We start from the raw sequence: 26,264 nt of genomic DNA, 5'->3' as shown, positions 1-26,264 counted from the left end.
ACAAAGTTATAAAAGAGTATCAAAGTGGTCAATAGAGGATTAATCATGACTTGCAGAAAATGTGCATCTGAGAAATTTAATTTGTATTTCATCAATAAGTTAACTAGTATATATTTTAGATAAAACATTGAATAAGAGAATACAATGGGGTGCAGTTGTTTGTGTGGATGTTTGTCAACAGATATTTCTACAATCGTGTTTTACCAATAGAAAGAAGTTATTTTGTACAATGATCGATGAACAGAGAAATCAGTAACTTTCCTTTATTCCATGTTGAATCTAGAACTAGTGCTTTTTTCCCTCTTAACTTTTGATTTATCCATTTCTAACAATCTCAGGTGTTAAATCATGACAATGACAACAAAAATTATATTTCTTAGTCACAGACTCCCAATAAAATTTCTAGCATTTTTATAAAAGAGTAAAGCAGAGTGATCCAAAGGATACTAGGAAAACATCAGGAAGGATGTGTTCTAGATCTGATTCTGCTAAAGCAGAATCTTCTCTGACCTTGGACAATCAGACTTTTAGGCCTCAAATTATTCTGCTTAGTAGGATAAGCTAGAGTTTATTTTCCATAAATTTCCAGCATGAATATTATGTGAATGTGAGAGACTGAAATTACATATCTCTTGATAAATTAACAAAAGGAGGAAAGGTTAACGGCTTGGAAATTATGTAAAAAATAAAATGTTATCTAAAAGAAGGTAATGACTCATATTTTTTAATCTAAAATAGAATAAAATATATTTAATACAGAGTATTATTTTAAAACAAGTTATCATGACTAACCAAAACATTCACAAAATATATGTAAAACATTTTCTAAATAAAAACTAACTGCTTTTTTTCAAATGGCATATGTAAGGGAAATAGGATAGAAAGCCATATTTCTAATATATGGTCAAAACAATAGTGACTGTGGATAGGATAGTAGTAGAAGCCAAATCTGCCAACCAGAAACCACGAAAATAGCAAGAAAAATAGAGCAAACAACTGTTGTAAAAATCCTGATTATCAGGCAATTCTCGAGAAATGGAAAACTAAGAAAAATAGCCCTAAACTGTTCATTCACTGCCTGAAGTGAATTTTCACTTCATAGAATATGAAGGAAAATCAAGGTGGTCTCCCTGAGTTGAGGTGAAGCTGAGAATAAAGTGGGCTGAGGTGGTCAAGAGTTCCAGAAGGTCCTGAGCAGAGGGAGAACCCTAGAGCTCTACAGAGCGCTCACCAGGGTGGTGACCAGAACATAATTTTGAGGAAACTTACTCCTAAAAGGATTAAAAGAAACAATCCTTATGACTGAAATAAGGCCAGTAATAGTAATTCCTATATCCAACTGCCAGAGAAAAACCTCACAATTCACAGTGCATTAGGTGAAGGATTCAGAATGGTTTTGCCTCTGGATTCAGTAGAAAAAATAACTGTAGACTAAATGCTGCTGTGGTCTCGCCTAACCAGGCTTAAAAGCTTCAAGACAAAAAAAAAAAAAAAAAAAAATCTCTCCAAGTAATGGAACCAGGTCACAGAACAAAGCTTTTTAAAGATTTATTTAATTATTTATTCATGAGAGACACACAGAGAGAGAGGCAGAGACATAAGCAGAGGAGAAAGAGGCTCCTCAAGGGGAGCCGATGTGGGACTCAATCCCGGAACTCTGGGACCATGCCCTGAGCTGAAGACAAATACTCAATCATTGAGTTACCCAGGTGTCCCAAGAAAACTTTTTTTATTTTTTATTTTTATTTTTAAAGATTTTATTTACTTACTCATGAGAGATACACAGAGAGAGGCAGAGACACAGGCAGAGGGAGAAGCAGGCTCCATGCAGGGAGCCCGATGTGGGACTGGATCCCAGGTCCCCAGGATCACGTCCTGGGCCAAAGGCAGATGCTCAACCGCTGAGCCACCCAGGTGTCCCGAATATTTTTTAAAATATGAAAACATTCAGCACCTACCCAATGATGTAAAATTTCTAACGACAGGAGTCCAATCAAAAATTACATGTCATGCAAACAAATAGGAACTACAGAGCGCTCACCAGGGTGGTGACCAGAACATAATTTTGAGGAAACTTACTCCTAAAAGGATTAAAAGAAACAATCCTTATGACTGAAATAAGGCCAGTAATAGTAATTCCTATATCCAACTGCCAGAGAAAAACGCTCACAATTCACAGTGCATTAGGTGAAGGATTCAGAATGGTTTTGCCTCTGGATTCATAGAAAAAATAACTGTAGACTAAATGCTGCTGTGGTCTCGCCTAACCAGGCTTAAAAGCTTCAAGACAAAAAAAAAAAAAAAAAAAAAAGAATTGCATACTCGGGATCCCTGGGTGGCGCAGCGGTTTGGCGCCTGCCTTTGGCCCAGGGCGCGATCCTGGAGACCCGGATCGAAATCCCACGTCGGGTCTCCCGGTGCATGGAGCCTGCTTCTCCCTCTGCCTGTGTCTCTGCCTCTCTCTCTCTCTCTGTGACTATCATAAATAAATAAAAATTAAAAAAAAAAAAAAAGAATTGCATACTCGGGATCCCTGGGTGGCGCAGCGGTTTGGCGCCTGCCTTTGGCCCAGGGCGCGATCCTGGAGACCCGGATCGAAATCCCACGTCGGGTCTCCCGGTGCATGGAGCCTGCTTCTCCCTCTGCCTGTGTCTCTGCCTCTCTCTCTCTCTCTGTGACTATCATAAATAAATAAAAATTAAAAAAAAAAAAAAAGAATTGCATACTCGGGATCCCTGGGTGGCGCAGCGGTTTGGCGCCTGCCTTTGGCCCAGGGCGCGATCCTGGAGACCCGGATCGAAATCCCACGTCGGGTCTCCCGGTGCATGGAGCCTGCTTCTCCCTCTGCCTGTGTCTCTGCCTCTCTCTCTCTCTCTGTGACTATCATAAATAAATAAAAATTAAAAAAAAAAAAAAAGAATTGCATACTCGGGATCCCTGGGTGGCGCAGCGGTTTGGCGCCTGCCTTTGGCCCAGGGCGCGATCCTGGAGACCCGGATCGAAATCCCACGTCGGGTCTCCCGGTGCATGGAGCCTGCTTCTCCCTCTGCCTGTGTCTCTGCCTCTCTCTCTCTCTCTGTGACTATCATAAATAAATAAAAATTAAAAAAAAAAAAAAAAAAAAAAAAAAAAAGAATTGCATACTCTACAACTGAGCCAGACAGATGCCCAGAGAGGAAGTTCTTTCTATTTAAATGTTCCAAATGATAACTTAAGCAGAAATAATAAATTAGAAATCACAATTCTGCTACTCCTAATTAATGCAATGAGCATCAGTCTATCAGCACTACAAAGAAACATATACAATATGCATTCTAACAGAAGAACACATTATCTAGGAAACAGTCTTGAACTGAGTCAAATCGTACCTCTTGATCCAACTAACAGTTAATAGGAAATTTAGAAGATAAAGTAATATATTAAGCATTAAATATATAAATGCAACCTATAATATCCAAAATAGAACCCTAAAGGATAAATAACCTGTTTTTAGAAAAAATAAACTATAATAAGGAAAAAAGGGAAAAAGTTGCCTAAAGGAAAAAACCTACATATTAAAATGAACTTAGAAAAAGCATTTAATTGAAATGCCTACACTTTATTTGATTTTTTATTCAAATAAGTAAACTATGAAAATAAAAGATATTTATTAGAAAACTAGAAATTTGAATACCAAATATTTGATATTACAAATTATTGGGAATCTTTTAGGTTTCAAAATAGTATTGCTATGTTTAACAAAAGTCCTTATGTTTTGAGATACATATGAAGCACGTTCAGATAAAATAATACAAAGTTATAATGTGGATGGATGGTATGGGTAAAAATGACTCGCCAAAGACAATCATTATTAAACATAGATGATGGAAAAATTAGGTTCACGATAGTATTATATCTGTTTTTGTATATAGTTGAGATTTTCTATAGTAAAAAAGCTTAAAAATAACAGACTCCCTGCCTGTAAATCTCTCTCTTATCCATGTAGATGAGCATACTTGAAAAGTTGCCCAACTCTGGCTTATCTTAAAGTATAGAATTATTAATCTACAGGCTTTGTTTCGTTAGTAATTCAGTTCCAGAACCTTTATATATTAAAGACACTTAATGTTCAGGGCTGGACAGTAAGTTTATTCACACCCACATCAGGTCTAGAGCCGCAGGGGGCTCCAACTCAATTACAAGCATTTCATCACAACACCTGCTTGGGGGCCTGCAGGCACAACCGGGCTGTCCCCGTACAGGTCCTCACATCGCAATAATGCTTTATTAAAAGGAAGATTAATATGCAGCTTGAGGGGGGTGGTTTACAAGTATCAAAAGGATATTAAAGTTTCAGATAGAAACCATTTATTAGCAGCACCTGGGTGGCTCAGTCAGTTAAGCATCTGCCTTTGGCTCAGGTCATGATCTCAGAGTCTTGGGATTGAGCTCCAAATTGGGATATCTGCCCAGTGGGGAGTCTGCTTCTCCCTTTTGCTCTCTCTGTGCTCTCCTTTCCCCCTCTCTCTCTCTTAAATAAATAAATAAAGCAGGCACTTGTAATAAGTGCTAAAATAACAGAGTGGACACCAGGAATCACACTCTGCAGAAGAAAGCCATCTCCTGGAGTTTGGGAGGTTGAGTTAAGGGAAAGCAAAGGAACATGAGGAAATTCAAGTTATACAGAAGCTGATTATTTTTTTTACAATTGGGGACAAAGCAAAATTAGGAATGAAAGTAAATATTTATTTAGAATTAGGAAACAACATTACATATTTTGGAATATCTGACAAATACCATAATATATCACAAAATCCTGATAAATAATATAAAGGTCTAGTAACAACTATTAAATAAAACTAAAAAATTTCCCCAGAATTTTGACTATATACACTTCATCAGCTTTTATTATGACAGTGACTGTGTAATGTCATTTTTAATAAAGAAGTTTAGTCTTTCTGCCAAAATAGTTGGTCAGGTTTTTGTGAATTAAACTTAGATAAATAAGCTCACAGGATAACACACAAGCCTAGCTGCTTTTTGGAATATTCCTTTTTTGAAACTTGTACCCCACAAATATAGGTATCCTAGGAATATCTTTTATATGATTTTCTTTTTTGTAATCTAAAGATTTCACTTACTTATTTATGAGAGACACAGAGAGAGGCAGAGACACAGGCAGAGGGAGAAGCAGGCTCTCCGCAGGGAGCATGAAGTGGGACTCGATCCCAGGACCCCAGCACCATGAACTGAGCCAAAGGCAGATGCTCGACCACTAAATTATCCAGGTGCCCCTCTTTTATGTGATTTTCATTTAAAAGTATCAAGTTTGTTTATGAGAGGAAAGAACTTCCATAATGACTAGGAACATATAACAAACACGTCTAAAAATATGTCCCTCTATATGCATACTGTATGTAACTTCAGTTCAATTTCAACTTGGTAAGACCCCAAATATTTCCACAGCTACTTCATGTCCAATATAGAAGATGATAAGCATGTTAGGGGCAAATTCAGAGTGGACAGATACAGAGATTTAAACAAGTATGTCTTAATTATCTTATTTTTGAAAATTACACAAAAATATATGATCATATTTACAACTTGCTAGGATGCCAAGGTCCTAGAAGGGTCCATGTCAGGGGCATGGAGCTGAAACTTCTTCATCTTGTTTGTACAGTGGCCTTTGCAGAGGAGGAACAATGCTCCTTCTCCTTTGTAGAACAGAAAGTAGTGTGGTTCAAAACGCTAAATCACCAAGTAACAAGTATCTTTCTTTTAACACAGTTTTTTTTTTTCCATAATACTTAAAGAAATTACTTTCAAGTTAATCTACCAGTCAATATGAAAAATAAGTAAAATAAAGTATACATTCCGTTTCATAATTTATGTTGCTAACTAGGAACACATGTAACTCTTTCAGTGCCAATAATACAGCTGGCCAAAAAGGAACAAATCATTAGATGGGAAGAAACCAGGACTTCAGCAAGTAGATCTGGGTAACCTATGGGTTTTTTAATAAGGTTGGTGCATTAGTCAGGGTTCTTCAGAGAAACAGACAAATAGAAGATATATATCATTCTTATTTTATCTTATATACATTATAATCTTTCCAAATATTTTTAAATTTTAATTTTCCTTAAAGATACTTATCATGAGGAATTGGCTCACACGATTTATGGAGGCTGACAATTCCCAATATCTGCAGTTGGCAAGCTGAAGAAACCAAGGAGAGCCAGTGGTGAAAGTTCTAGTCAAATTAAAGACCTGAGAACCAGAAGAGCCAGTGGTAAGGTAGAGTCTGAGTCCAAGAGGCTTGAGACCCGGGAAGGGCTGATGTTTCAGTTCAAGTCTAAAAGTAAGTAAAAAACTGATGTCCCAGTTGGAAGACAGTCAGGCAGGTGGAGTTCCCTCTTTCTAGCAGGAGGGTCAGCCTTTTTGTTCTATTCAGGCCTTCCGCTGATTAGATAAGGCCCACTCTCATTAGGAAGAGCAATCTGCTACTGATTCAAATGTTAATGTCATCCAAAAACACCTTCACAGACACACCCAGAATAATGCCTGACTAAATATCAGGGGACTCACTGGCTGAGTGAAGTTAATCTGTAACATAAAATGAATGATCACAATTGGTTTTGAGGATCTTAATGGTCCCCCCAATCCTGCTCTGAGATCTGTTGTTTTACAGCAGCAGATCTCAATTTTGGGTATGTATCAGAATGATGAGCTTCTAAAAATACAGATACATGATAAGCACTCCTATCTAATTAGATCAAAATGTCCAAAGAGTGACCTGGAGATAGATATATATAGATATAAATATTATCTATATGTATCTATTTGTATTTAAAAATTCCTTTTCAGGTGAATCCTATGGATTCTGCTAATTCACTATTAAATGATTCATTCAGTATTAAATGATTATATTTTTTTATAAGATTCAGATTATAGATGGGAGAACCCTCATGAGATTCCACTGGCACTTATTTTCACTTACATTCGAAGAAGTTTTACTGTGAATATATAATTACATTTTTCACTGTTTTTTATCACAATTTCAGAACTATGTTACAAAGGAAAATTGCCTCATGTGACAAGTGCGCATTCTAAAGTACATCCCAAAGAGTACTCTCTGTTCCAGTTTGTCATCTGTGCTTCTTCAGTCCTCCCATATGATCCCTGTAAAAATACCAGCTAACAGAGCCTTCTGTCTCTATGATTTCGTAACTCTCATTAAAACTACTGATACTAATTAGAATGCACTACAGCCCTGCAGAGGAGTCAGTGATGCTCTGAGTCTCCACCACATGCACAGTCCCTTCTTATCAGAGCAGCCAACCTGAGTTCCTTCCATGTAACTCGCCATGCTTTGAGCTGCTACCCTGGACACAATCCTGCCTGTGCCTCCTTCAGATGCTGCTATCTTAGAGGGTGGCCAGTGATCTATGAAATAATCTAAGTCAAGAACTCATTTCAGGAGGGGTAATGATTAAATGAAAAGAAACTGAAAATCACACAAAAACCTACACACAGATGCTCATAGCAGACTTATTCATAACTGCTAAAACTTGCAACCAAAGATGTCCTTTGGCAAGTTGATGGATAAACAAACTTTGATGCATCCAGACAATGGAATATTATTCAGCACTAAAGAGAAATGAGCTATCAGGGTGTGAAAAGACATGGAGGAAACCTAATTGCATATTACTAGGTAAAAGAAGCCAATCTGAAAAGATTATATAATGTATAATTCCAACTATATACATTCTGGAAAAGGTAAATCTATGAAGACAATAAAAAGATCAGAGGTTGTCAAGGATTAAGGGAGCAAGGAAGGATAAGCAGACAAAGCACAGGAGATTTTTAGGACAGTGACAGTAAAAATACTCTGTGTGATACCATAATGATCGATACACATTATTATACATTTGTCTGAACCCACATAAATGTACAACACCAAGAATGAACCCTAAGGTAAATGATGAACTTTGGGTGAATATCATATGTCAATGAATGTTCATCCTTGATAAAAAGGGCACCATTCCTACAAGTGATGTTGATGGTGGGAAGATAGTATGTGTGGGGGCAGGAGAACAGCATAAAGATCCCTCAAAAAATGAAAAATATTGTCATGTGATCCAGCAATCCTACTTATGGGAAAATATCCAAAATAACTGAAATCAGAATCTCTAAGAGATATTTGCATTCTCATGTTCAGTGCAGCATTATTTACAATAGCCAAGATATGTATTCACAAAGATATATTTACAAATGAATTAATAAAGAAAATGTGGAATATACATGTGGTGTAATGTCATCTAGCCTTAAAAGGAAGGAAATCCTGCCATTTGCTACAACAGAGATGAACCTACAGGAAACCAGGGTAAGGGAACTAAGTCAGTGACAGAAAGACAGATATTGCATGATTCCTCTTATATGAGATATCTAAAATGGTCAAACTCATACAAACAAACAATAAAATGGTAGTTGTCAGGGGTTAAGATGGAGAGGGAAAAAAGGCATTGTTTTTTAAAGGGGTATCAAGTTTCTGTTACGTGAGATGAATAAGTTCTAGAGATCTAATATGCAGTATAGTACTTACAGTTAATATGGTATCATGCACTTTAAAATACATTAACAGGATATATCTCATATTAAGTGTTCTTACCACAACACAGACACACACAGACACACACATGGACAGACACACACATACACATGAAGAATACAAGATAATTTTAGGAGGTGATGGATATGTTTAGTACTTTGGTTGTGCTAATGATATCACAGATATGCATATGTCCAGACTCATCAAAATGTATACATTAAATATATTTTTTGCATATCAGTTATGCACCAATAAACCAAAAAATTTTATTAGAACTACTTGGAATTCCAAGAAAAATGCAACTTCCAAACCCCCCAAATCATAAACTCCTAACTCTAGAATCCATACCCTTAAATTATATATTTGAAAAAAATTTTAAAGTATGTTTCTAACTTTAAAAATGATATGTAATGCATATGAAAAGAATTGGGCAATCTAAAATTCATCATTCCAATTTTTTATATCATACAGATTTTTTATTTTTGTAAAGACTTTATTTATTTGACAAAGAGAGAGAGACAGAGGACACACAAACGAGGGGAGCAGCAGAGGGAGAGAGAGAGAAGCAGCTTCCCCACTGAGCAGGGAGCCTGATGTGGGCTCGATCCCAGGGTCCTGGGATCATAACCTCAGCTGAAGGCAGACATTTAACTGATTGAGCCACTCAGGCACCCCCATATTTAAAATGGTATACCATATACTCTTGTTTTAGATCAGGTTTTTTCATTCAGTTGTATATAATCAAATACGTTTGATGTCAGTACATGGTAGGGGTGAAATGGGCATACATGTAGGGAAGAGGAAAGATGGCAGGTGTCTCTCTGTTCAGTCTTCTTTGCAACATGAACTACTCTTAAGGGTAAGAATATTAATGTTCTTTAGTAAAAGGAGCATTCTCATCTCTAGAATGGTCTTAACTGAATATCCTTGTATAGAGCTATCTTATAGGAAGAGGTAAAACAAGAATCTTTAGATTTATGAGTCATACATTTCTGGAAAATGTCCTGTCAACTGGCATAGAAAATAAAGATGTTTCATAGGCCAACTGTCCCCACTCTGTGCGGCTATTATGTAACTAAGAGAACTTATTTTTGTTTTTGTTTTTTGTTTTTTCTTTTTGACCTACTTTTATCATTAGTCTCAAACTAGTAATTTCTATAATTTGATATCGACTAATTCCTTTGTGTTATGTTTTAATTTTTAAAATAGTTTTGCTTACTTAAATAGATGTTGAAACATCTGATTTCAACCTGTCTTTTTCTTTATATTTAACTGTCAGTATATCTATACCTATCTACAGCTTTATATCCACAAGCAAAGTGGGTTCTGAATAACCTAATTTTCTTTCACAATTCTTATAATAGCCTTTGAGTTAAGTAAGTCATCACAGTGTTCTGAGTGTTACCTTGGCAATGTCTATAAATTATCCACTAGTAGTTCAATTAATTCTGACTTATGTAATTTAGTGCTTATATTATTTTTAATTAGGTTTGTTTAAAAGGGTCTTGAAGGCACTTATATCAGCAAACTGGTGTCCCATATGCTTCACTGTTCTTAAACATTTACAGAATTCTAATACGGTATTTTATCAGCCTCACTCTTTGGCCTGATAAGCTAATTTATGTCTTGCAAAGAACAAATTGAACAGATTTTCATGATGGATAGGCTGTTAGGGGTGAAGGTTCACTCCAGCACTCTGGAAATTCTAAAATCCTCAGGGATGCAGAGCAGTAGCCTCATCAGACTAACAAGAGAAGTCTAGGATTTCCACTACCCTCCTTACCCGATAACAACAGTGATCATTCAGGGCATAGGCATATAGAGCTAGAGACAAAAAGGGCTGATCACCACAAATTATAACACCATTTATTCACCACTGGCTAGAGGGAGATGAATAAGGCAGATGTGATATATATTATAATGAAGGTGACAGTTCACAGGGAAAGGCATATAGTAAACAAACATAAAAATAACTACACATTTTGACAAGACCTTTTAAAATCTTGCACATTTCTTTGAAGGAATATAGTAAAGGAAGCATTTTTGATTTTTTTTTTTTAATTTTTATTTATTTATGATAGGCACACAGTGAGAGAGAGAGAGGCAGAGACACAGGCAGAGGGAGAAGCAGGCTCCATGCACCGGGAGCCTGATGTGGGATTCGATCCCGGGTCTCCAGGATCGCGCCCTGGGCCAAAGGCAGGCGCTAAACCACTGCGCCACCCAGGGATCCCAAGGAAGCATTTTTGGACTGAAATCTTTCCTTTTTATAAAGTGATATATAAACTGAAGTTAATGGCAAGAAGTGACTGGCCAGTAGGAGGTGAAAGCATTTTGTGTGACTGTTCTAGACAGAGAAAATAGCATGGAGCAAAAGGTACTAGTGAAGATTGTCCAAAGAAAAAGAAAAAGGAAATATAAATACAAATATGAATGTATACACACGTGCACATATATAGATGAGAGAGAGAGAGATTTATTATAGGAATTGGCTCATGTGGTTATGGAGGCCAAGAGGTCCCAGGATCTGCAGTCTGCATGCTTGAGAACCAGGAGTCAGTGGAGTAAATTCTAGTCCAAGCCCAAAGACTTGAGAATTGGGAGCCAAAGGTATAATTCCCAGTCCAAGTCTGAAAGCCCAGTGTTGGCTGTTTGGGACAGGAGGAAATGAACGTCCCAGTTCAAGCAAGAAGCAATTTTACCCCTTCCTCTGCCTTTATGTTCTATTCAAACCCTCAGCAGATTGGCCTGCCTGCATTGGGGAGGAAGATCTTCTTCACTTGGTATACCATTCAACTGTTAATCTCTGCCAAATATACACACACTCTCTTTTTAAAGATTTTATTTATTTATTTGAGAGAGAGGGAGAGAGAGAGAAAGAATATAAGCAGGGAGGAGGCTCAGAGCGCAAGGGAGAAGCAAACCCCCCTACACACCCACTGAGCAGGGTCCCAATGCAGGGCTCGATCTCAGGACGCTGGGACCATGACCTGAACTGAAGGTAGATGCTTAACCAACTAAGCCACCCAGGTGTCCCCCAAAGACATTCTCAAAGACACACCAGAAATATTTACCAGAGATCTGAGCACCCCTTAGCCCAGTTGAGTTGACACATAGAATTAATCATCACATGGGACACCTGGGTGGCTCAGCAGCTTAGCGCCTGCCTTCAGCCCAGGACATGATCCTAGAGTCTCGGGATGGAGTCCCACATCAGGCTCCCTGCATGGAGCCTACTTCTCCCTCTGCTTGTGTCCACCCCCCTCATGGATAAATAAATAAAATCTTAAAGAAAAAGAGTTAACCATCACAAATCTGACCTTCATCAACACAGCATCCATATGTATCTCTTAAAACTACACTTAATCTTCACATAAAGACCAAAACAATCCATCTAACATGATACGTCTCTGTATAGAACTGAAAATGCACTAATCCCTTCTCCAAAAGAGGAAGGGAAGTCCCTGAGTAATGTTTACTCTTCTGATATCCCATAACTTAAGCTCTGAAATAAAATTAATAATTCTTAAATACTGATATAAAAGTAATACATCTTATGTTAATGATAGGGAATCAGAGAGGAAAGAAAACAAATATATAAAGAGATAGGGCACAGTGTTGGTTTCTGCTGCTGGCAGACAGAAGAATAGGGAGAAATACATATTCATAGCAAAATAAGGAAGAACTACTGATGACTTCATTTCTATAACTGGTCATCTGGTTGTAGCTACCTTCTTCAACCATTCATTCTGTATTCCCTTTGTCTTCAGCAAGCACCTAGATGGTCATGGTTCTTTACCTGATGGGATGACCCAAACCTTCATTCCCAAAGGCACAGGGCCTTTATTAATCCTGCCTGCATTGAATTGCTGCAGTTTTCCATCAACTGTAATCACAGAACATGGTAATGCTGACTCCTTAAGGGATTTCCTACACTCCTGATATACTCTTCCTCAGTTCCACGGTGGAGCACCAACCCAAATTCCCCTGGTAGTCAGGAGCAATCACTCCACCTGGCACAGGAACAAGTATCATCAGTTGATTAAAAGAAGAAGAAGAAAGAAGAAGGAAGAAGAAGAAGAAGAAGAAGAAGAGGAGGAGGAGGAGGAGGAGGAGGAAGAGAAATCATGTAGATGACAGTAAATAGTAAAGGGAAGGGAGCTTTTTGCTCTCTACTTAAAGTATCCTTCCCTCTGGATGGTCAACTATTTGCCTACAAATTCAGGTGTCGCTCCATCTGTTACTTCTTCTTTCCCAGGAGAAGGAGGAGGAGGAGGAGTTATCTAACTGGTGAGTTTAAATGAGAAATCAGGCACCTAGAGCTCTACTCCTTCCCTCCCATTCTTAGGGTAAAAGAGATCTGAAAGAAGCACACCTTGCACAATTTTTCTCAAACACAAAAGATGAAAAGTGAAAGGGACTCACATGAAAAACAGGTCTCAGCCTGTTTAGCCCATTTGTGGGGATGTAAGTCAAGCTCTTTAATATGGATTTTAGGATTAGGAAGCTCACTTTCCCTTAAATATAAGTCTTATCAGTAATAATGAAGGTAATACATTAATTAATATATTTATTAATAGGGGCACCTAGATAGCTCAGTTGGGTAAGCATCTGCCTTTGGCTCAGGTCCTGATTCCACAGTCCTGGAATGGAGCTCCATGTCTCTTGGGCTCCCTACTCAGTGGGCAATCTGCTTCTCCCTCTCCCCCTACCCTTCCTCCCACTTGTGTTCTGTCTCACATGCACTCTCTCTCTTTCTCAAATAAATAAAATCTTTAACTATATATATATATATATATATACACATATATATATGTGTGTGTGTGTGTACATATATATTTATATTTATCAATAAGATAACGTATTAATCAGTAAATGTTACTAATTATGTAATATATTGATTCCTGCATCAGGAATTGGTTTGATGGTTACAAAATTCACTTTGTCTTTTTCTTTTTTTTTAAGTATATAGCTTGAAGACATTTCCTAACATTCCTTACAATTAGGTATCACTATGCAAATGAGTACTTGCCTGTGGGTTATAAGGTACACCAGACCCAAACCTAGAGCACAAAGCATCTCCATATAATTCCCATTCTCTTTTTTCTAATCTTGCTTGGATGCAGAGTATTCAGCTGAGTGACCTCTGAGAGCCCAGGGGACAGAGAGTCACTGTATAGAAGGAGAAGGCTACCCTCCAAAAACATGAAGGGAGTGTATGTGAGTCAAAAATAATCATTCATTGGGTCCTACCTGCTGAAATTTGGGACACTGCTTGTTAGAGCAGCTAGGGTTGAAAAGAGTGGTATCATTAAAAAAAAAAAAAAAAGAGTGGTATCATTATCAGAAGACATCCTTTGAATTGTCAACATCTGGTGGTTTAACCAGGTGGATTCAGATTTCCTTAGACTTCCGATTACTTGGAGGGAAGCATACTTTAAGTACAAGGGAAGTCACTGAAGAATTTGAAGCAAGGGTGTAATATGATCCAATTTGTGTTTTTAAAAATATCACGCTGGTTGCTGGATGGAAAAATAAAAAGTCAACAGTGATGGATAAGAGACGACAGGAGGGGGCAAAATAGGAGATCTGAAGGTTATGATGAGGAAAGCAACAGAGAGGGAAAGTAGTGGTAGGAGCTACCATTTAGGGTTAGAACTGAGAAGACATATTAAGAATTTTTGTCATTTCTATGGAGTAATTTAAGCCACAAAATAGCAAAATGACAGTTTTTGAAAAAGTTTTGCACTCGCAGCTGTACTAACACTTCACCATATACCTATTTCAAGTAAGTATCTTCGAGGACCCTTTCCTTATGTATGCAGAACAGCTCCCATAATGGCAAGGGAAAGAAAAGCAAAAATAAACTATTGGGACTATAGCACAGTAAAAAAAAAAGCTTCTGCACAGCAAAGGAAATAGTCAACAGAACTAAAAGACAACCTATTGAAAGGGAGAAGATATTTGTGAATGACATATCTGAGAAAACGTTACTATCAAAAATAAAGAACTCATACAAGTCAACACCAAAAAACGAATAATCCAATTAAAAATGGTCAGAAGACATGAACAGATATTTCTACAAAGAAGACATACAGATGGCCAAAAGACACAGGAAATGAGGCTCAATACCACTCATTATCCAGGAAATGCAAATCAAAACCACAATGAGTTATCACCTCACACCTGTCAGAATGGCCAAAATAAAAAACAAGTGTTGGCAAGGATGTGGAGAAAAAGGAACCTTCATGCACCAAGGAATGTAATTTGGTACAGCCACTGTGGAAAAAAGTACAGAGGTTCCCCAAAAAATTAAAGATAAAAATACCGTGTATACAACAATTACACTGGTGGTATTTACCCCCAAAAAATGAAATACTAATCCACAAAGGTATATACACCCTTGCATCTATTGCGTTATTTACAATTGCCAAGAGAGGGAAGCAACCTGTGTCAGCTCACATAATCTTTTAAAAAGTGAAGGTATCTTTGATGAAACTTCAAGTAAAAAATAAAGAAAGAAAAAATCTTATTTCTGAAAAAAATAAAAGTATTAGTGTAGAATTTTAGCTACATATAATGCTAATTCTAACCTTCTACTACCCCCAAATCAGAAAGGTGTTTTGAGATATTTGAGATTATGCTTTAATGGCAGCTCTTAGTGCCATATACAGTCCCACAAAGCCTATCTCTATCAGTATTTAATATAAATCTTTATAAAACAACATTGTAAATTATAAACTACTGGAAACATTGTTATTATCATTGTTTATCAAATTCCTTGATAAAATCCTTAAGAATATACTGGTAAAAGCACAAAATTTTCAGATAGATTACATTTTTAAAGTTACATTTAATTTTTCAGTTTGAGACCAGTTTTAAAATGTTAGCAGTATTCTACACATATGGTAAGATATCTTTCATTAAGGAGAGAATCAGTCATTTATGGTTAAAGCAAAAGTACCATAATTATTTGTAATCAATATTACTTCCATGAATATTTGATTCTCTAGATCATAAGATTTTATGAAAATGACCATTTAAAAAAATTGGAATTCATGATGTAATTCCAAATCAATACTTACAGATGTGCAAAGGAAAAGCTGAATAAGTATTAAATTCAGCATGGGAGTAGCATTTGGAATATAATCATCTCTACCACTCATTGTCTTGGTTGCATTTTAAATACTTATTAGATTTTACAATTGCATTCTTATATTTACTCTTCTCTAAATGTCAGTGATTTAAGAATGATTTCTCTCTACAGATGCCAGATTTTCAAATACATTTTAAAAAACCTTGGTCTATTAAGCACATCTGTTTCCAACTCTAAAAATTGCCAATCTTTCTATCACCAGTTCCTAGCCAGGCATGTATTTGCTTGTAACAGTTTCAGGCATCTAAAACAGAATTACACTTGTGTTCAAAATTTTTTTATAGATGAAGAGCTACAGTGAAAGTGAAGGTCATTTATCATAATTTTTGAAGAATGGAGTAAGAAGAGAGAATTCATATGAAGCTCCAAAGGCTGCATCATGACATGTTTCTGGATTATCAATCAACTGAATAGAAACTTTCAATATTTTACACTTATACTCTACAATCCCATTTCTAAATGTACCAAAAATTCTTCTTGTTCTAATCTATTATAAAGCAATTAGACAAAGTACATACAAAAATTGCATATGACAGTGTTTTTATTTATTCAGTTTTTAAATACTTTCAAATATTCCACAATATTTTATAAGATAATTTAAACATATGTTCATACCACATCTCTTCAAAAAAGCTTTAAAGAATATCACAAATTCCATTTCTAGGGAGTGAGAGAGCTATTAAAAAATAATCTCATATGAATAATTCAATGTTTTTTCTTTATTTCTATAAAATTAACTTTCCATCATCTACAGTAAACTTTTTTTATTCATTGTTACTTCCACTCAATGTTCAAATTTTTAGTAAAATTAACTTTCCATCATCTACAGTAAACTTTTTTTATTCATTGTTACTTCCACTCAATGTTCAAATTTGTAGTTCACTGAACTGAAACTTGCACTCAAAGTTTAAATAGTTGAACAGATTTCTCACAACAATGTTGAGGTTTTCCTGTTCCAAAAACCTTATAATTTAATCTAGTAAAAGCATCAGATTTGTACTAATACATATTTCTGTATGGGTTTCAAATTGTAGACCCATTTTACACTGTAAAATGCTACGTTGGTTTTATCTTTTCTCATCTGTAAAGCTCTGTTAAAGTAGACATGTTCCAACTTAATGTCCAAAATATCATCTTTGAATATAAAACATTAAACATCTTAAAATATACATATCCCTTTGTAAACCAACTCAACATTACGACTTTTTTCCAAACCAGTTGCTATACAAATGTTAAATTACTTGAAAAAAAAAGCCTTAGAAAACGAACGTTATCAGGTCTGCACTGTCCACTAGTGGCAAGAGATAGTAAATGCGCATTTCTTTTAAAATTCAATTTAAAACCCATTCTACCTTCAATATTAGCTTTCTCAATCAAATTTAGAGACCACTATATTATAAGGGCAAATACATAGAAACTCTAAATATAATATGATTTTTGTGTTGTGAACTATTTTCCCTGTATAACATTAATTTACTGTCTTTGGTCAGACTCAGAGACATCATGTTCAGTTAGGTACCTGGGAATATAAATACTAGGATCCATATATAAATGTATGTGTATGTGTACACACACATACATTGTGTATATATATATATGATTTATATATGTGATGTACATATTTATATATATGATTTATATACATGATATGATTTATATAGATATATAAACCTAAAGTTTGAGCTAGAAACAAAACAACTTTGACAATCTAACATGAATGTATAAAGAAGAGGTAAACTTTATTTTTTTTATTTTTATTTTTTATTTATTTATGATAGTCACAGAGAGAGAGAGAGAGAGGCAGAGACATAGGCAGAGGGAGAAGCAGGCTCCATGCACCAGGAGCCTGATGTGGGATTCGATCCCGGGTCTCCAGGATCGCGCCCTGGGCCAAAGGCAAGCGCCAAACCACTGTGCCACCCAGGGATCCCAAAGAGGTAAACTTTATGTAGCAAAGCCTTAATTATTTAACCTACCCCTCATTGAGAAATGTTCTCAGTCTGTAGCTCTCGCTGAAATTGCCTTTTGTTAATAATGATTTTTAAGCAGGAAATATTTGCTCTAAAATATTAGGAAAAGCTCTCCCTCCTTTTAAATCTCATTGGTCCAATGTGTTAACATCTGACTATTTCTGAACCAGTGCATGATAATTACGACACTCAATGGACATCAGAATGCTTGCATATGACTCAGAAGTCAGGCATATGCTTCAAACAAGGTTCCTCATGGGATTTCAGCAAACTTAAGTTAATGACTCTAGGGCACCTGGGTGGCTCAGTGGTTGAGCATCTGCTTTTGGCCCAAGTGGTGATCTTGGGGTCCTGGAATCGAGTCCCACATCAGGCCCCTTTCCCTCATCAGGGAGCCTGCTTCTCCCTCTGCCTGTGTCTCTGCCTCTCTTTTTGTGTCTCTCATGAATAAATAAATAAAATATTTTTTAAAAAGTTAATGACTCTAAACTTTACCACCTGCTGGAAACAAACCTGAAGCATCATTAATGTGGATTTCATAAACAAAGATATGTATTACTTACCAATGTTTTTTTCTAAAAATGGATGTAATAGTGTTTTTGATTAAGGCACAGTTACATAACTGATTACTTACCTTCTTTAGCAGCTGGTCAGCGTACATATATGATCTGTATGCATGTGTGTGTCTGTGTGTATGTATATGTACAGATATAATGTATAACATATAGTATATAATTAATGTAATACACATATAAATACACATACATATATATACACCCCAACTAAATGTTGACTCATTTGAAGCTTTTGGCTTATTATTTTGTTAGGATTTTTCTTTTCTTTGCTCATTATTCTATGCCACATGCTTACCTGGAACAATGCTTTGGTGCACACAAAACGTACAATTAATATTGTTTAAACAATGAATATTAATAAATCATTAAAATGGGAAAGGTTCGTGACTGCATTTTATTGATGAAAATGCAAAGGGAAAGTATAAAGGCAAGTAGCTGATCCTGAATAGCCATACAGTCAATATTAAAAGAACTTAGGTGCACTTGAGATATATTGATATTTTCAGACTGCTACCTAAACGAGTAAGGTAAAATTGTTTATTATAAGTGCTAGGATATAATGACTTCTTTAGCAGTCCCCTCACATGAGCCTGACATAGAAAGTTAATTGTGTCACGTTCATTAAAAACATACATTATTTAGAACAAGATTTCTTATGAGTTGAGTTTGACTAAGTTCACATGGACATGTCAGCTAAAATATCCCTCTGATGGAGGAAATTCAATTTTTTTAACCTTTCCTCTTGTTTATAGAGCTTTCTGCCCATGAGGTTACATATCTGAACAGAGAAAACTGTCAGTTTCATTTCTCCCTCTACATTGTATGCTTTCATACCTCTTTCAGATTTTTTGGCTTTGATTCTTTCAGTTCTTCATACTTCCATTTCCACACAGACAAAGCTGACTCCAGTCGTTCTATTTCTTTTTCCAAAGATGAACGCATTCTAAATAAAGAATTAAGAGCAAAAGAGTCTTACAATTTAAAAATAATTTTAGGAACACATTCAATTTTTGATTACCTATTTTCCTTATCTTTATACTCGTATATGACCATTATAATCACAAAAAAACTTTTCTAGCTAAAAAATTATAAATATTGAGTAAAACTTGGTTTAGTTTGTTATTCTGTTAATTAGCATTAGAGTAAGTTAAGCATTTTTAATTTTCCTTTGCCAGTATCAAAATATTTGACTTTCTGCCAGCTTTCTCCTCTATTATTCATTCCTTTCTCTCATTCTCTTATTCATATTGTTTCCTTATTTAGGAGTATATATATATTTCTAATTTTAACATGGCTTTTATCCAACTTCATATTGTGACTATATATGAATAAAGAAATCATCCTTTGATATGAAAGGGAATGATAAGGAGTCCACATAAGAATTTAAGAAATCAATCATTTACTGGAGATATAAAAATACTTTTCAAAAATATTTGCAATTTTGTTTTAATGAAAAAAATTCACTTGGATCTTTATTTTAAATAATTGGATTAATTTATCCATTTCTACAACAAATGACAGAATTAGAATTGAAATCTGGTCTTTTAATATCTTCAATTATTGATTTTTTTTTGTATGCCCATATGTCTATCACAGTGATTCACTGAAAATAATTGTTTACTTCTGGTTGTAATTAGCATATATTGACCTTTGCAGATGGCCAATCTTCATCTGTGTGGTGCATCAGATTAGTGTTAAAAAATGTAGTGTTTTTTCTACTTCCAAGGACAGAGTTGCTTTCCTCAATCCTTGCTTCTAGGTTTTGACAATAGGATATTAGCAGATATGACAGACCCAGATGTTTGAAAAGAATCTGTGTGGTTGGGCTTCTTGTCTCATGTCTCAGCCATCACTGTGAAAAGAGTTTCCCCAAGGAATTGCTGTCCCCAAATAAAAACATAAAGCAGATCTGAGCCCAACCTTACCATCAAGACAAACCCAGCTGGCCCACCTTTTTTGTCCATATGGGCAAAATAAATAATTGTTTTAGGCCACTGAATATTATGGTGTGTGTGTGTGTGTGTGTGTGTGTGTGCGCGCTAGGGTTGTTTTATTGTATTTTTTTCTGCAGCAAATATAACTGATACAGAAAATTATACTTAAAAGGAGGATGCTAGAGGAAAAATGTTGATAAAGCATAAGCAGCCAGAAAAAAATGGTGATATGTTATTTAGTGGTGAAACACATGATGAAATCATCACTTGCAGTGATTTGGAAAATGGAAAATGTGCCTGACACCATCAATGGAATGCTAGTGGGCACCATGTGGCTGAGCCTTCAAAAATGTTTATGCAACTGGTTTTACCTTGTATTTTGGCCACAGCAATGGGAAGTACATAGCAATGTGGACTCACTGCTCCCAGTGGGAGTATGAGAGACAGGGATCATAACCAGCCTCCCCTGCAGAGCCTCGTCTGGATCAAGCAGCCTTTAGTTGGCTCATAGACTCCAGCTGAATAAAGTCTGATTATTGTATACCACTGAGATTTTGTGGTTGTTAGTTACAACCTTACTGTAATTAACCAGTATACACACTTGGGTCTATTTCAGTGATAATATCAGTATAAGGTTCTTAGAAACATGTTCATAGACCTAGAAGATGCACCCAGAATCAAAATTGAATGAAGTTTACATATTGATGAGAAATATGAATCTTCCATAGCAATACTGTGAAAATAATTCAAAATAGAATTAGGTCATAAATATATTAGTTTAATCCAATCAGTGGATAAGTAGCTTATTAAAAAGTTATATAATTATATTTGCATGAACCATTGAGAACATGTGAGCATTAGCTAAGGTTTAACCTCAGAAGACTCAGGTTGCAAAAACACCAACGCCATTTATAAGACTATAATTTTGAATCCCCTATTAACAGCAAATACATTAAAATTAACAAACAAAAGGGCTTGATATGAAAGTCTAGGTCCTGTGAACACTGCCTATGAATGTCTACAGCTCCAGATAATAACTTCAGCCCAAAATCATTATAGATAAGCAGACCCAGCCAGTTAATGACATCCAAGTTACTTCCCAAGATATTATTTTTATCTTAGTGACTATGGTTAGGATTTCAAGAATGGGATTAAGTATAGAAATAATGAACAAATTGCCAAATACTATGTTTGGTGTCACACTTAAACAGAACATGAAAAAATCACTGTACATTAAAATACGTTATATATTTGGCATTGGATAATTTTAAGGTTTTCAAATGATAAGCCATATTTGAATATTTAAGAGAAATTGAGTATTGACTTAGACTTGTAATTTCAGTTGCAAAAATAAGAAAATTTCACTAAATTTGTAACTTCACTGGAATGTTTAAGAATCACTGTACTCAATTTACTAGAGTTGCATGAGTAGAACACGGGAATCTCTATTTTTGTCAGGGATTGAAAATTTTAAAAAGGAAAAAGAATATAGTAAATAAAGTGATTTTATTGAAGGATACTAATTAACTACATTTGTGTAATAAGCATACAATGATAAATTATCTCAAAATTTATTAGTAGAATAATATAAAAATTTACTTGAAAAATTGAGGAAAGTCTACACTTTAAAATTTAGGATCATACATGTTCAGAAATCACCATCAAGTTTTTAACATTGCAGTTTAAAAGATCAAATGATAATGTTAGCAAAAAGGCTCACATTACCGTAAAAAAGATTTATTATTATTATAGAATAAATGTTGATTCTTAAAAATGTCATAAAAAGTATTGGGGTAAATATTCTTTCAGAATTTTATAAGAGGCTCAAGAAGAGTACTGCAAACTATATATTAATTAAGCTTTTAATCTTAATTATACAGAAACATAGAAATATTCTAAAGATAGAATTATATCTAGATTACATCTAGACCTAGAATTAGTCAAAACCAGTTCATAAAATAAAAATAATATAATTTTGCCCAAATGTATTAAAAAGAAATAGATTCTTATGCCTTATTTAAGACATATTACTAATATTTATAATATAGTATTATTTATCTCTTCATGTATGCATCTTAAATATAATAACTAATATTTATTAGTTTACTGAAATAAAATTATGTGTTTTTATTACATAAGATGGTACAATTTAGTCTAAGTAGTGAAAGGAAAGGCAATTCATAAACATGTATTTAATGATATTGCGATGCTTGGATATTTTTAGTGTGGCTTCATCAAGCAAATTTATACAACTAAAATATTTTTAGTTGACTCTATGCAAGCAAACATTGAGGACATAAGGACCCTGCACACTTAAATTTATGCAGCAGAGGGCACTCTTTAAATTCTTAATTTCTGGCCTAATCAATTTATCTATATTTTAGAGGAATTTCCAAAATTACTAACTATACAGTTAAATTTATAATTGAAATTTAAATTATCATCAGATCATTTGAACTATTAAGGCAAAGAAAAAAAACTTATTTTACTCTAAAGAATATTGCATATTTAAAAAATAGTAAGATAAAGTTCAGCCAAAATGTAGTATTTTTAATATGATGATATAAGCTTTTAAAGATCTCATTGCTGAGATATATAACATTTGCAGAACTAAAAGATAAAGTGTAAACCAAAATGATTTTTCTGGAAACGTATTATTATATTTCTATACAATCCTTTGATAGTTATGATGATCCCACAATAATTGAACATAAAACTTGGACATATATATAGACAAAAATTTAGCCAAAATTTTTTCAGGGATGAAAATTCTTGAAACACTAATATTTGGGGATAAAAGTAATCACTCTTGAACTGTGCGAAATTTTATTGTAAAATAACAAGTACTTTCTTAAAGTTCTATCAATATTTGTTTTTGCCAGACAAAAACAAGTTAACTTATAATAACATCTAAATATCAATTTTTCTATTAGTCTAAACTGTCGTTAGTATCAAACTATAAATAATAAAAAAGTTTTAAATATGTTTTTAATCAGCAACATATTTGTCATTTTGTGACTCTACTCTCAAGTATTAACAATTAAATCCTTAGCATTTTTAGGATCTTTCAGCAAATAGCGAAGCCATATATAGTTAATTTAATTAGAAAAGAGATGAATTTTTAAAATACTATGAAACTCAGAAATATCCAAAATGATCAGAGACCAAGACTCTGAGATGATCCAGCCAGGAACAAAGGATTTACTCTCATGCCACAGAGCTGATCCTATGAAGACCCCACTGCCTGTTGCCTGTCCACTTTCTTGTTATCAAATATGTGTCTAATGAGTAAATATTTCGAATTAGCCAATATAAGTAAAGTAGTAAAGGATATTATTAGCTCAAAGAATCTTTTTGAGGAAACTCTGGGAAGATCCGGAGAAGCAAATGGGGAACCTGCACAGCAAGAAATACCAAAGATGATGCCATAGCAATCTTCCCATCAGTATTTCATTACAGCCACCATTTAGGTACGGGCATCACAGCATGACCTCAATACCACCAACTCCAGACATGGCGATAGTTTCCCTGGAGACCACTGCTGCCTCTTGGATCAAGATGTAGCTACTACCACAGCCTTCCTCCTCACCAGGATAGGTGCTCTCTTTTTCTTGGGGCATTAGCTTTTGCTAAAGCTAGGTGGCTACATCTCAAGAGCTGTTCCTATGTCAAGTGCCTGCACCTTAACCACAAGGGAGATTCAAGTTAAGACTTACTAACAATTTTGTAGTCTATGCAGAAAAAGAGACTCCATCTCCTTAGGTAGGGTATTACTCAAACATAAAAGACACTATACAATAAAAACCAATTGCAAAAGTGCACAAAAAGTGGCTTGAAACGGATTAAATATAAGACTGAAACTGTAAAAGTCCTCAAAGAAAACTGAAGGAAAAAGCTCCTGGATATTGGTATTGGCAATATTCTTTTGGACTCAACACCAAAAGCAGAGGCAGCAAAAGCAAAAATAAGCAGAAATAAATCAAACTAAAATGCTTCTGCACAGGAAAATAAATAACAAAATGAAAAGGCAACCTATAGAAAATATTTGGAAACCATATATCTGATAAGGAAGCCAAAATATATATAAGGAACCCACACAACTCAATAGCAAAAATCAAAAACAAAAACACCCCCAAACAAACAAAAATTAAGAAATGAATAAGGTAAACAGTTTTCCAGGAAGACATACAAAAGGCCAAGTATATGAATAGGTGCTTAACATTAGTAATCATCAGGGAAAAGCAAACCCAAACTTCAGTGAGATATTACCTCATTATTTTAGAATGGCCATTACCAAAAAGACAAGCTATAACAAGTGTTGGTAAGAGTGTAGTTGAAACGACATTGTTGAGGGGAATGTAAGTTGGTGCAGCCACTGTGGAAAAAGATATGAAGGCTCCTCAAAAAATGAAAAACAACTGTTGGATGATACCACTTCTAGGTATACAGCCTAAGGAAAGGAAACAAATATCTCAAAGAGACCTTCATATTCACTGCAGCATTATTTACAAAAGCTGAGATACTGAAGCAATCTAACTGTCCATCTACAAATAAACAGATGCAGAAAATGTGAGGGGTGTGTGTGTGTATGTGTGTGTGTGTGTACACAATGTAGGACATTACGGGAAGTGAAATAAACCAGATGCAGAAAGACAAATACTACATCATTTCACTTATATGTAGAATCTTAAAAATCTCATAGTAACAGAGAGTAGAATGGTAAATGCCAGGGGCTGGGAAGTGGGGACAGTTCATAGACATCAGTCAAAGTGTACAAACTTTCAGTTTCTGGAAACCTAAGGTACAGCATGATGATTATAGCTAACAATACCAGACTGTACACTTGAAATTTTCTAAGTGGGTAGATCATAAGAGGTCTCACCACACACAAAAATTAATAATGGTGTTAAGCGATGGATGTGTTAATTAGCTTGATTGTGGTAATCGTTTCACACATATACCAAAACATCACGTGTGCTTGTGGGGATGTGCACAGGGTGACATATGGAACTGCTAAATCACTGTACTGTCTACTGCAAATTAACTAACTGGAATTAACATAAAAACTTTAGGACACCTGAGTGGCTCAGTCGGTTAAGTATCTGCCTTTGGTTCAGGTCATGATCCCACAGGGTCCTGGAAGCCAGCCGCACGTCAGGCTCCCTGCTTCTCCCTCTCCCTCTGCCTGCCTGTCTGCCTGCTTGTGCTCTCTCTCTGTCAAATAAATAAATATAATAATTTTAAAAATAATAAAATAAAATAAATAAAATAAAATAAAATAAATAAAATAAAAGTTTGAACCAAATTCATCACATTGCTCAACTTAAATACACACAAATTTTATTTCTCATGTATACTTCAATAAAGCTAGAAAAATAAATACATATATATAAAGGAATACAAATCATACATTACTTTTTTAAAAAGGCAAAGGTTTACCATATATCCCATTAGTAATAGTGAATAAATAAGTAGGCCTGACTGTGTAATTTATAATAATAATACATTAAATAATATTAACTAGATTTGCATGCCATTTTGTTCATTGGGCTCATTGGGCTTTATTCCCATAAAGATTTTAAGTCTCATTTTATCAAGAAAAAACACACCATTTATGAAGCAAAGCAAAATAATTGAAGCATACTACTTTTCTTCCATAGAAAATAGACTAAGAAATAAAATAGTGAGGCGAGGATTAAGGCTCTGCTTAAATGCATGGTGCAAACATTTTCTAAGGGATACAGGTGCCATCTGCAGTTTACTTTGAGAACTGGTTCTAAATGAAAATATTTTTACTTCATCATCTCCTTTACATAAGATCTGACATTGCCAAAATTCCTCTCCCTAAATGTCTAGGTACACCTAGCTCTGTAAGTGGATGAGGTTCCCATCCTTACTTCACATTTTCCACATGGGAAGTCTTTATCTAAGAGATCAAAAATACACAAATTCTCAATACATGAGGAGCTTCTAGATCCCGGAAAATTATTTTCATAAAACTGAATAGTACTCAGAATACAAACAATATAATAAAGTTTATTG

At 35.0% G+C, this 26,264-nt stretch overlaps 1 protein-coding gene across 6 annotated transcripts in view; it reads right to left on the bottom strand.

The window, feature by feature from the left end:
- CCDC102B (coiled-coil domain containing 102B) overlaps nucleotides 1-26,264 on the bottom strand; it is a 185,004-nt gene that overhangs the window by 59,462 nt on the left and 99,278 nt on the right. For all 6 annotated transcript variants that reach the window (XM_041739452.1, XM_041739450.1, XM_041739456.1 and 3 more), the window contains one exon: nucleotides 19,123-19,231. In XM_041739452.1, the coding sequence (XP_041595386.1) occupies nucleotides 19,123-19,231 (109 nt within the window). The remainder of the gene's footprint in view (nucleotides 1-19,122; nucleotides 19,232-26,264) is intronic.

Source organism: Vulpes lagopus, chromosome 24 (genome assembly GCF_018345385.1).
Source record: "Vulpes lagopus strain Blue_001 chromosome 24, ASM1834538v1, whole genome shotgun sequence".
In the NCBI taxonomy this organism is placed as follows: Eukaryota; Metazoa; Chordata; class Mammalia; order Carnivora; family Canidae; genus Vulpes; species Vulpes lagopus.
The sequence above is the reverse complement of the archived record's forward strand: the minus strand, read 5'-3'. Positions and strand labels throughout refer to the sequence as shown.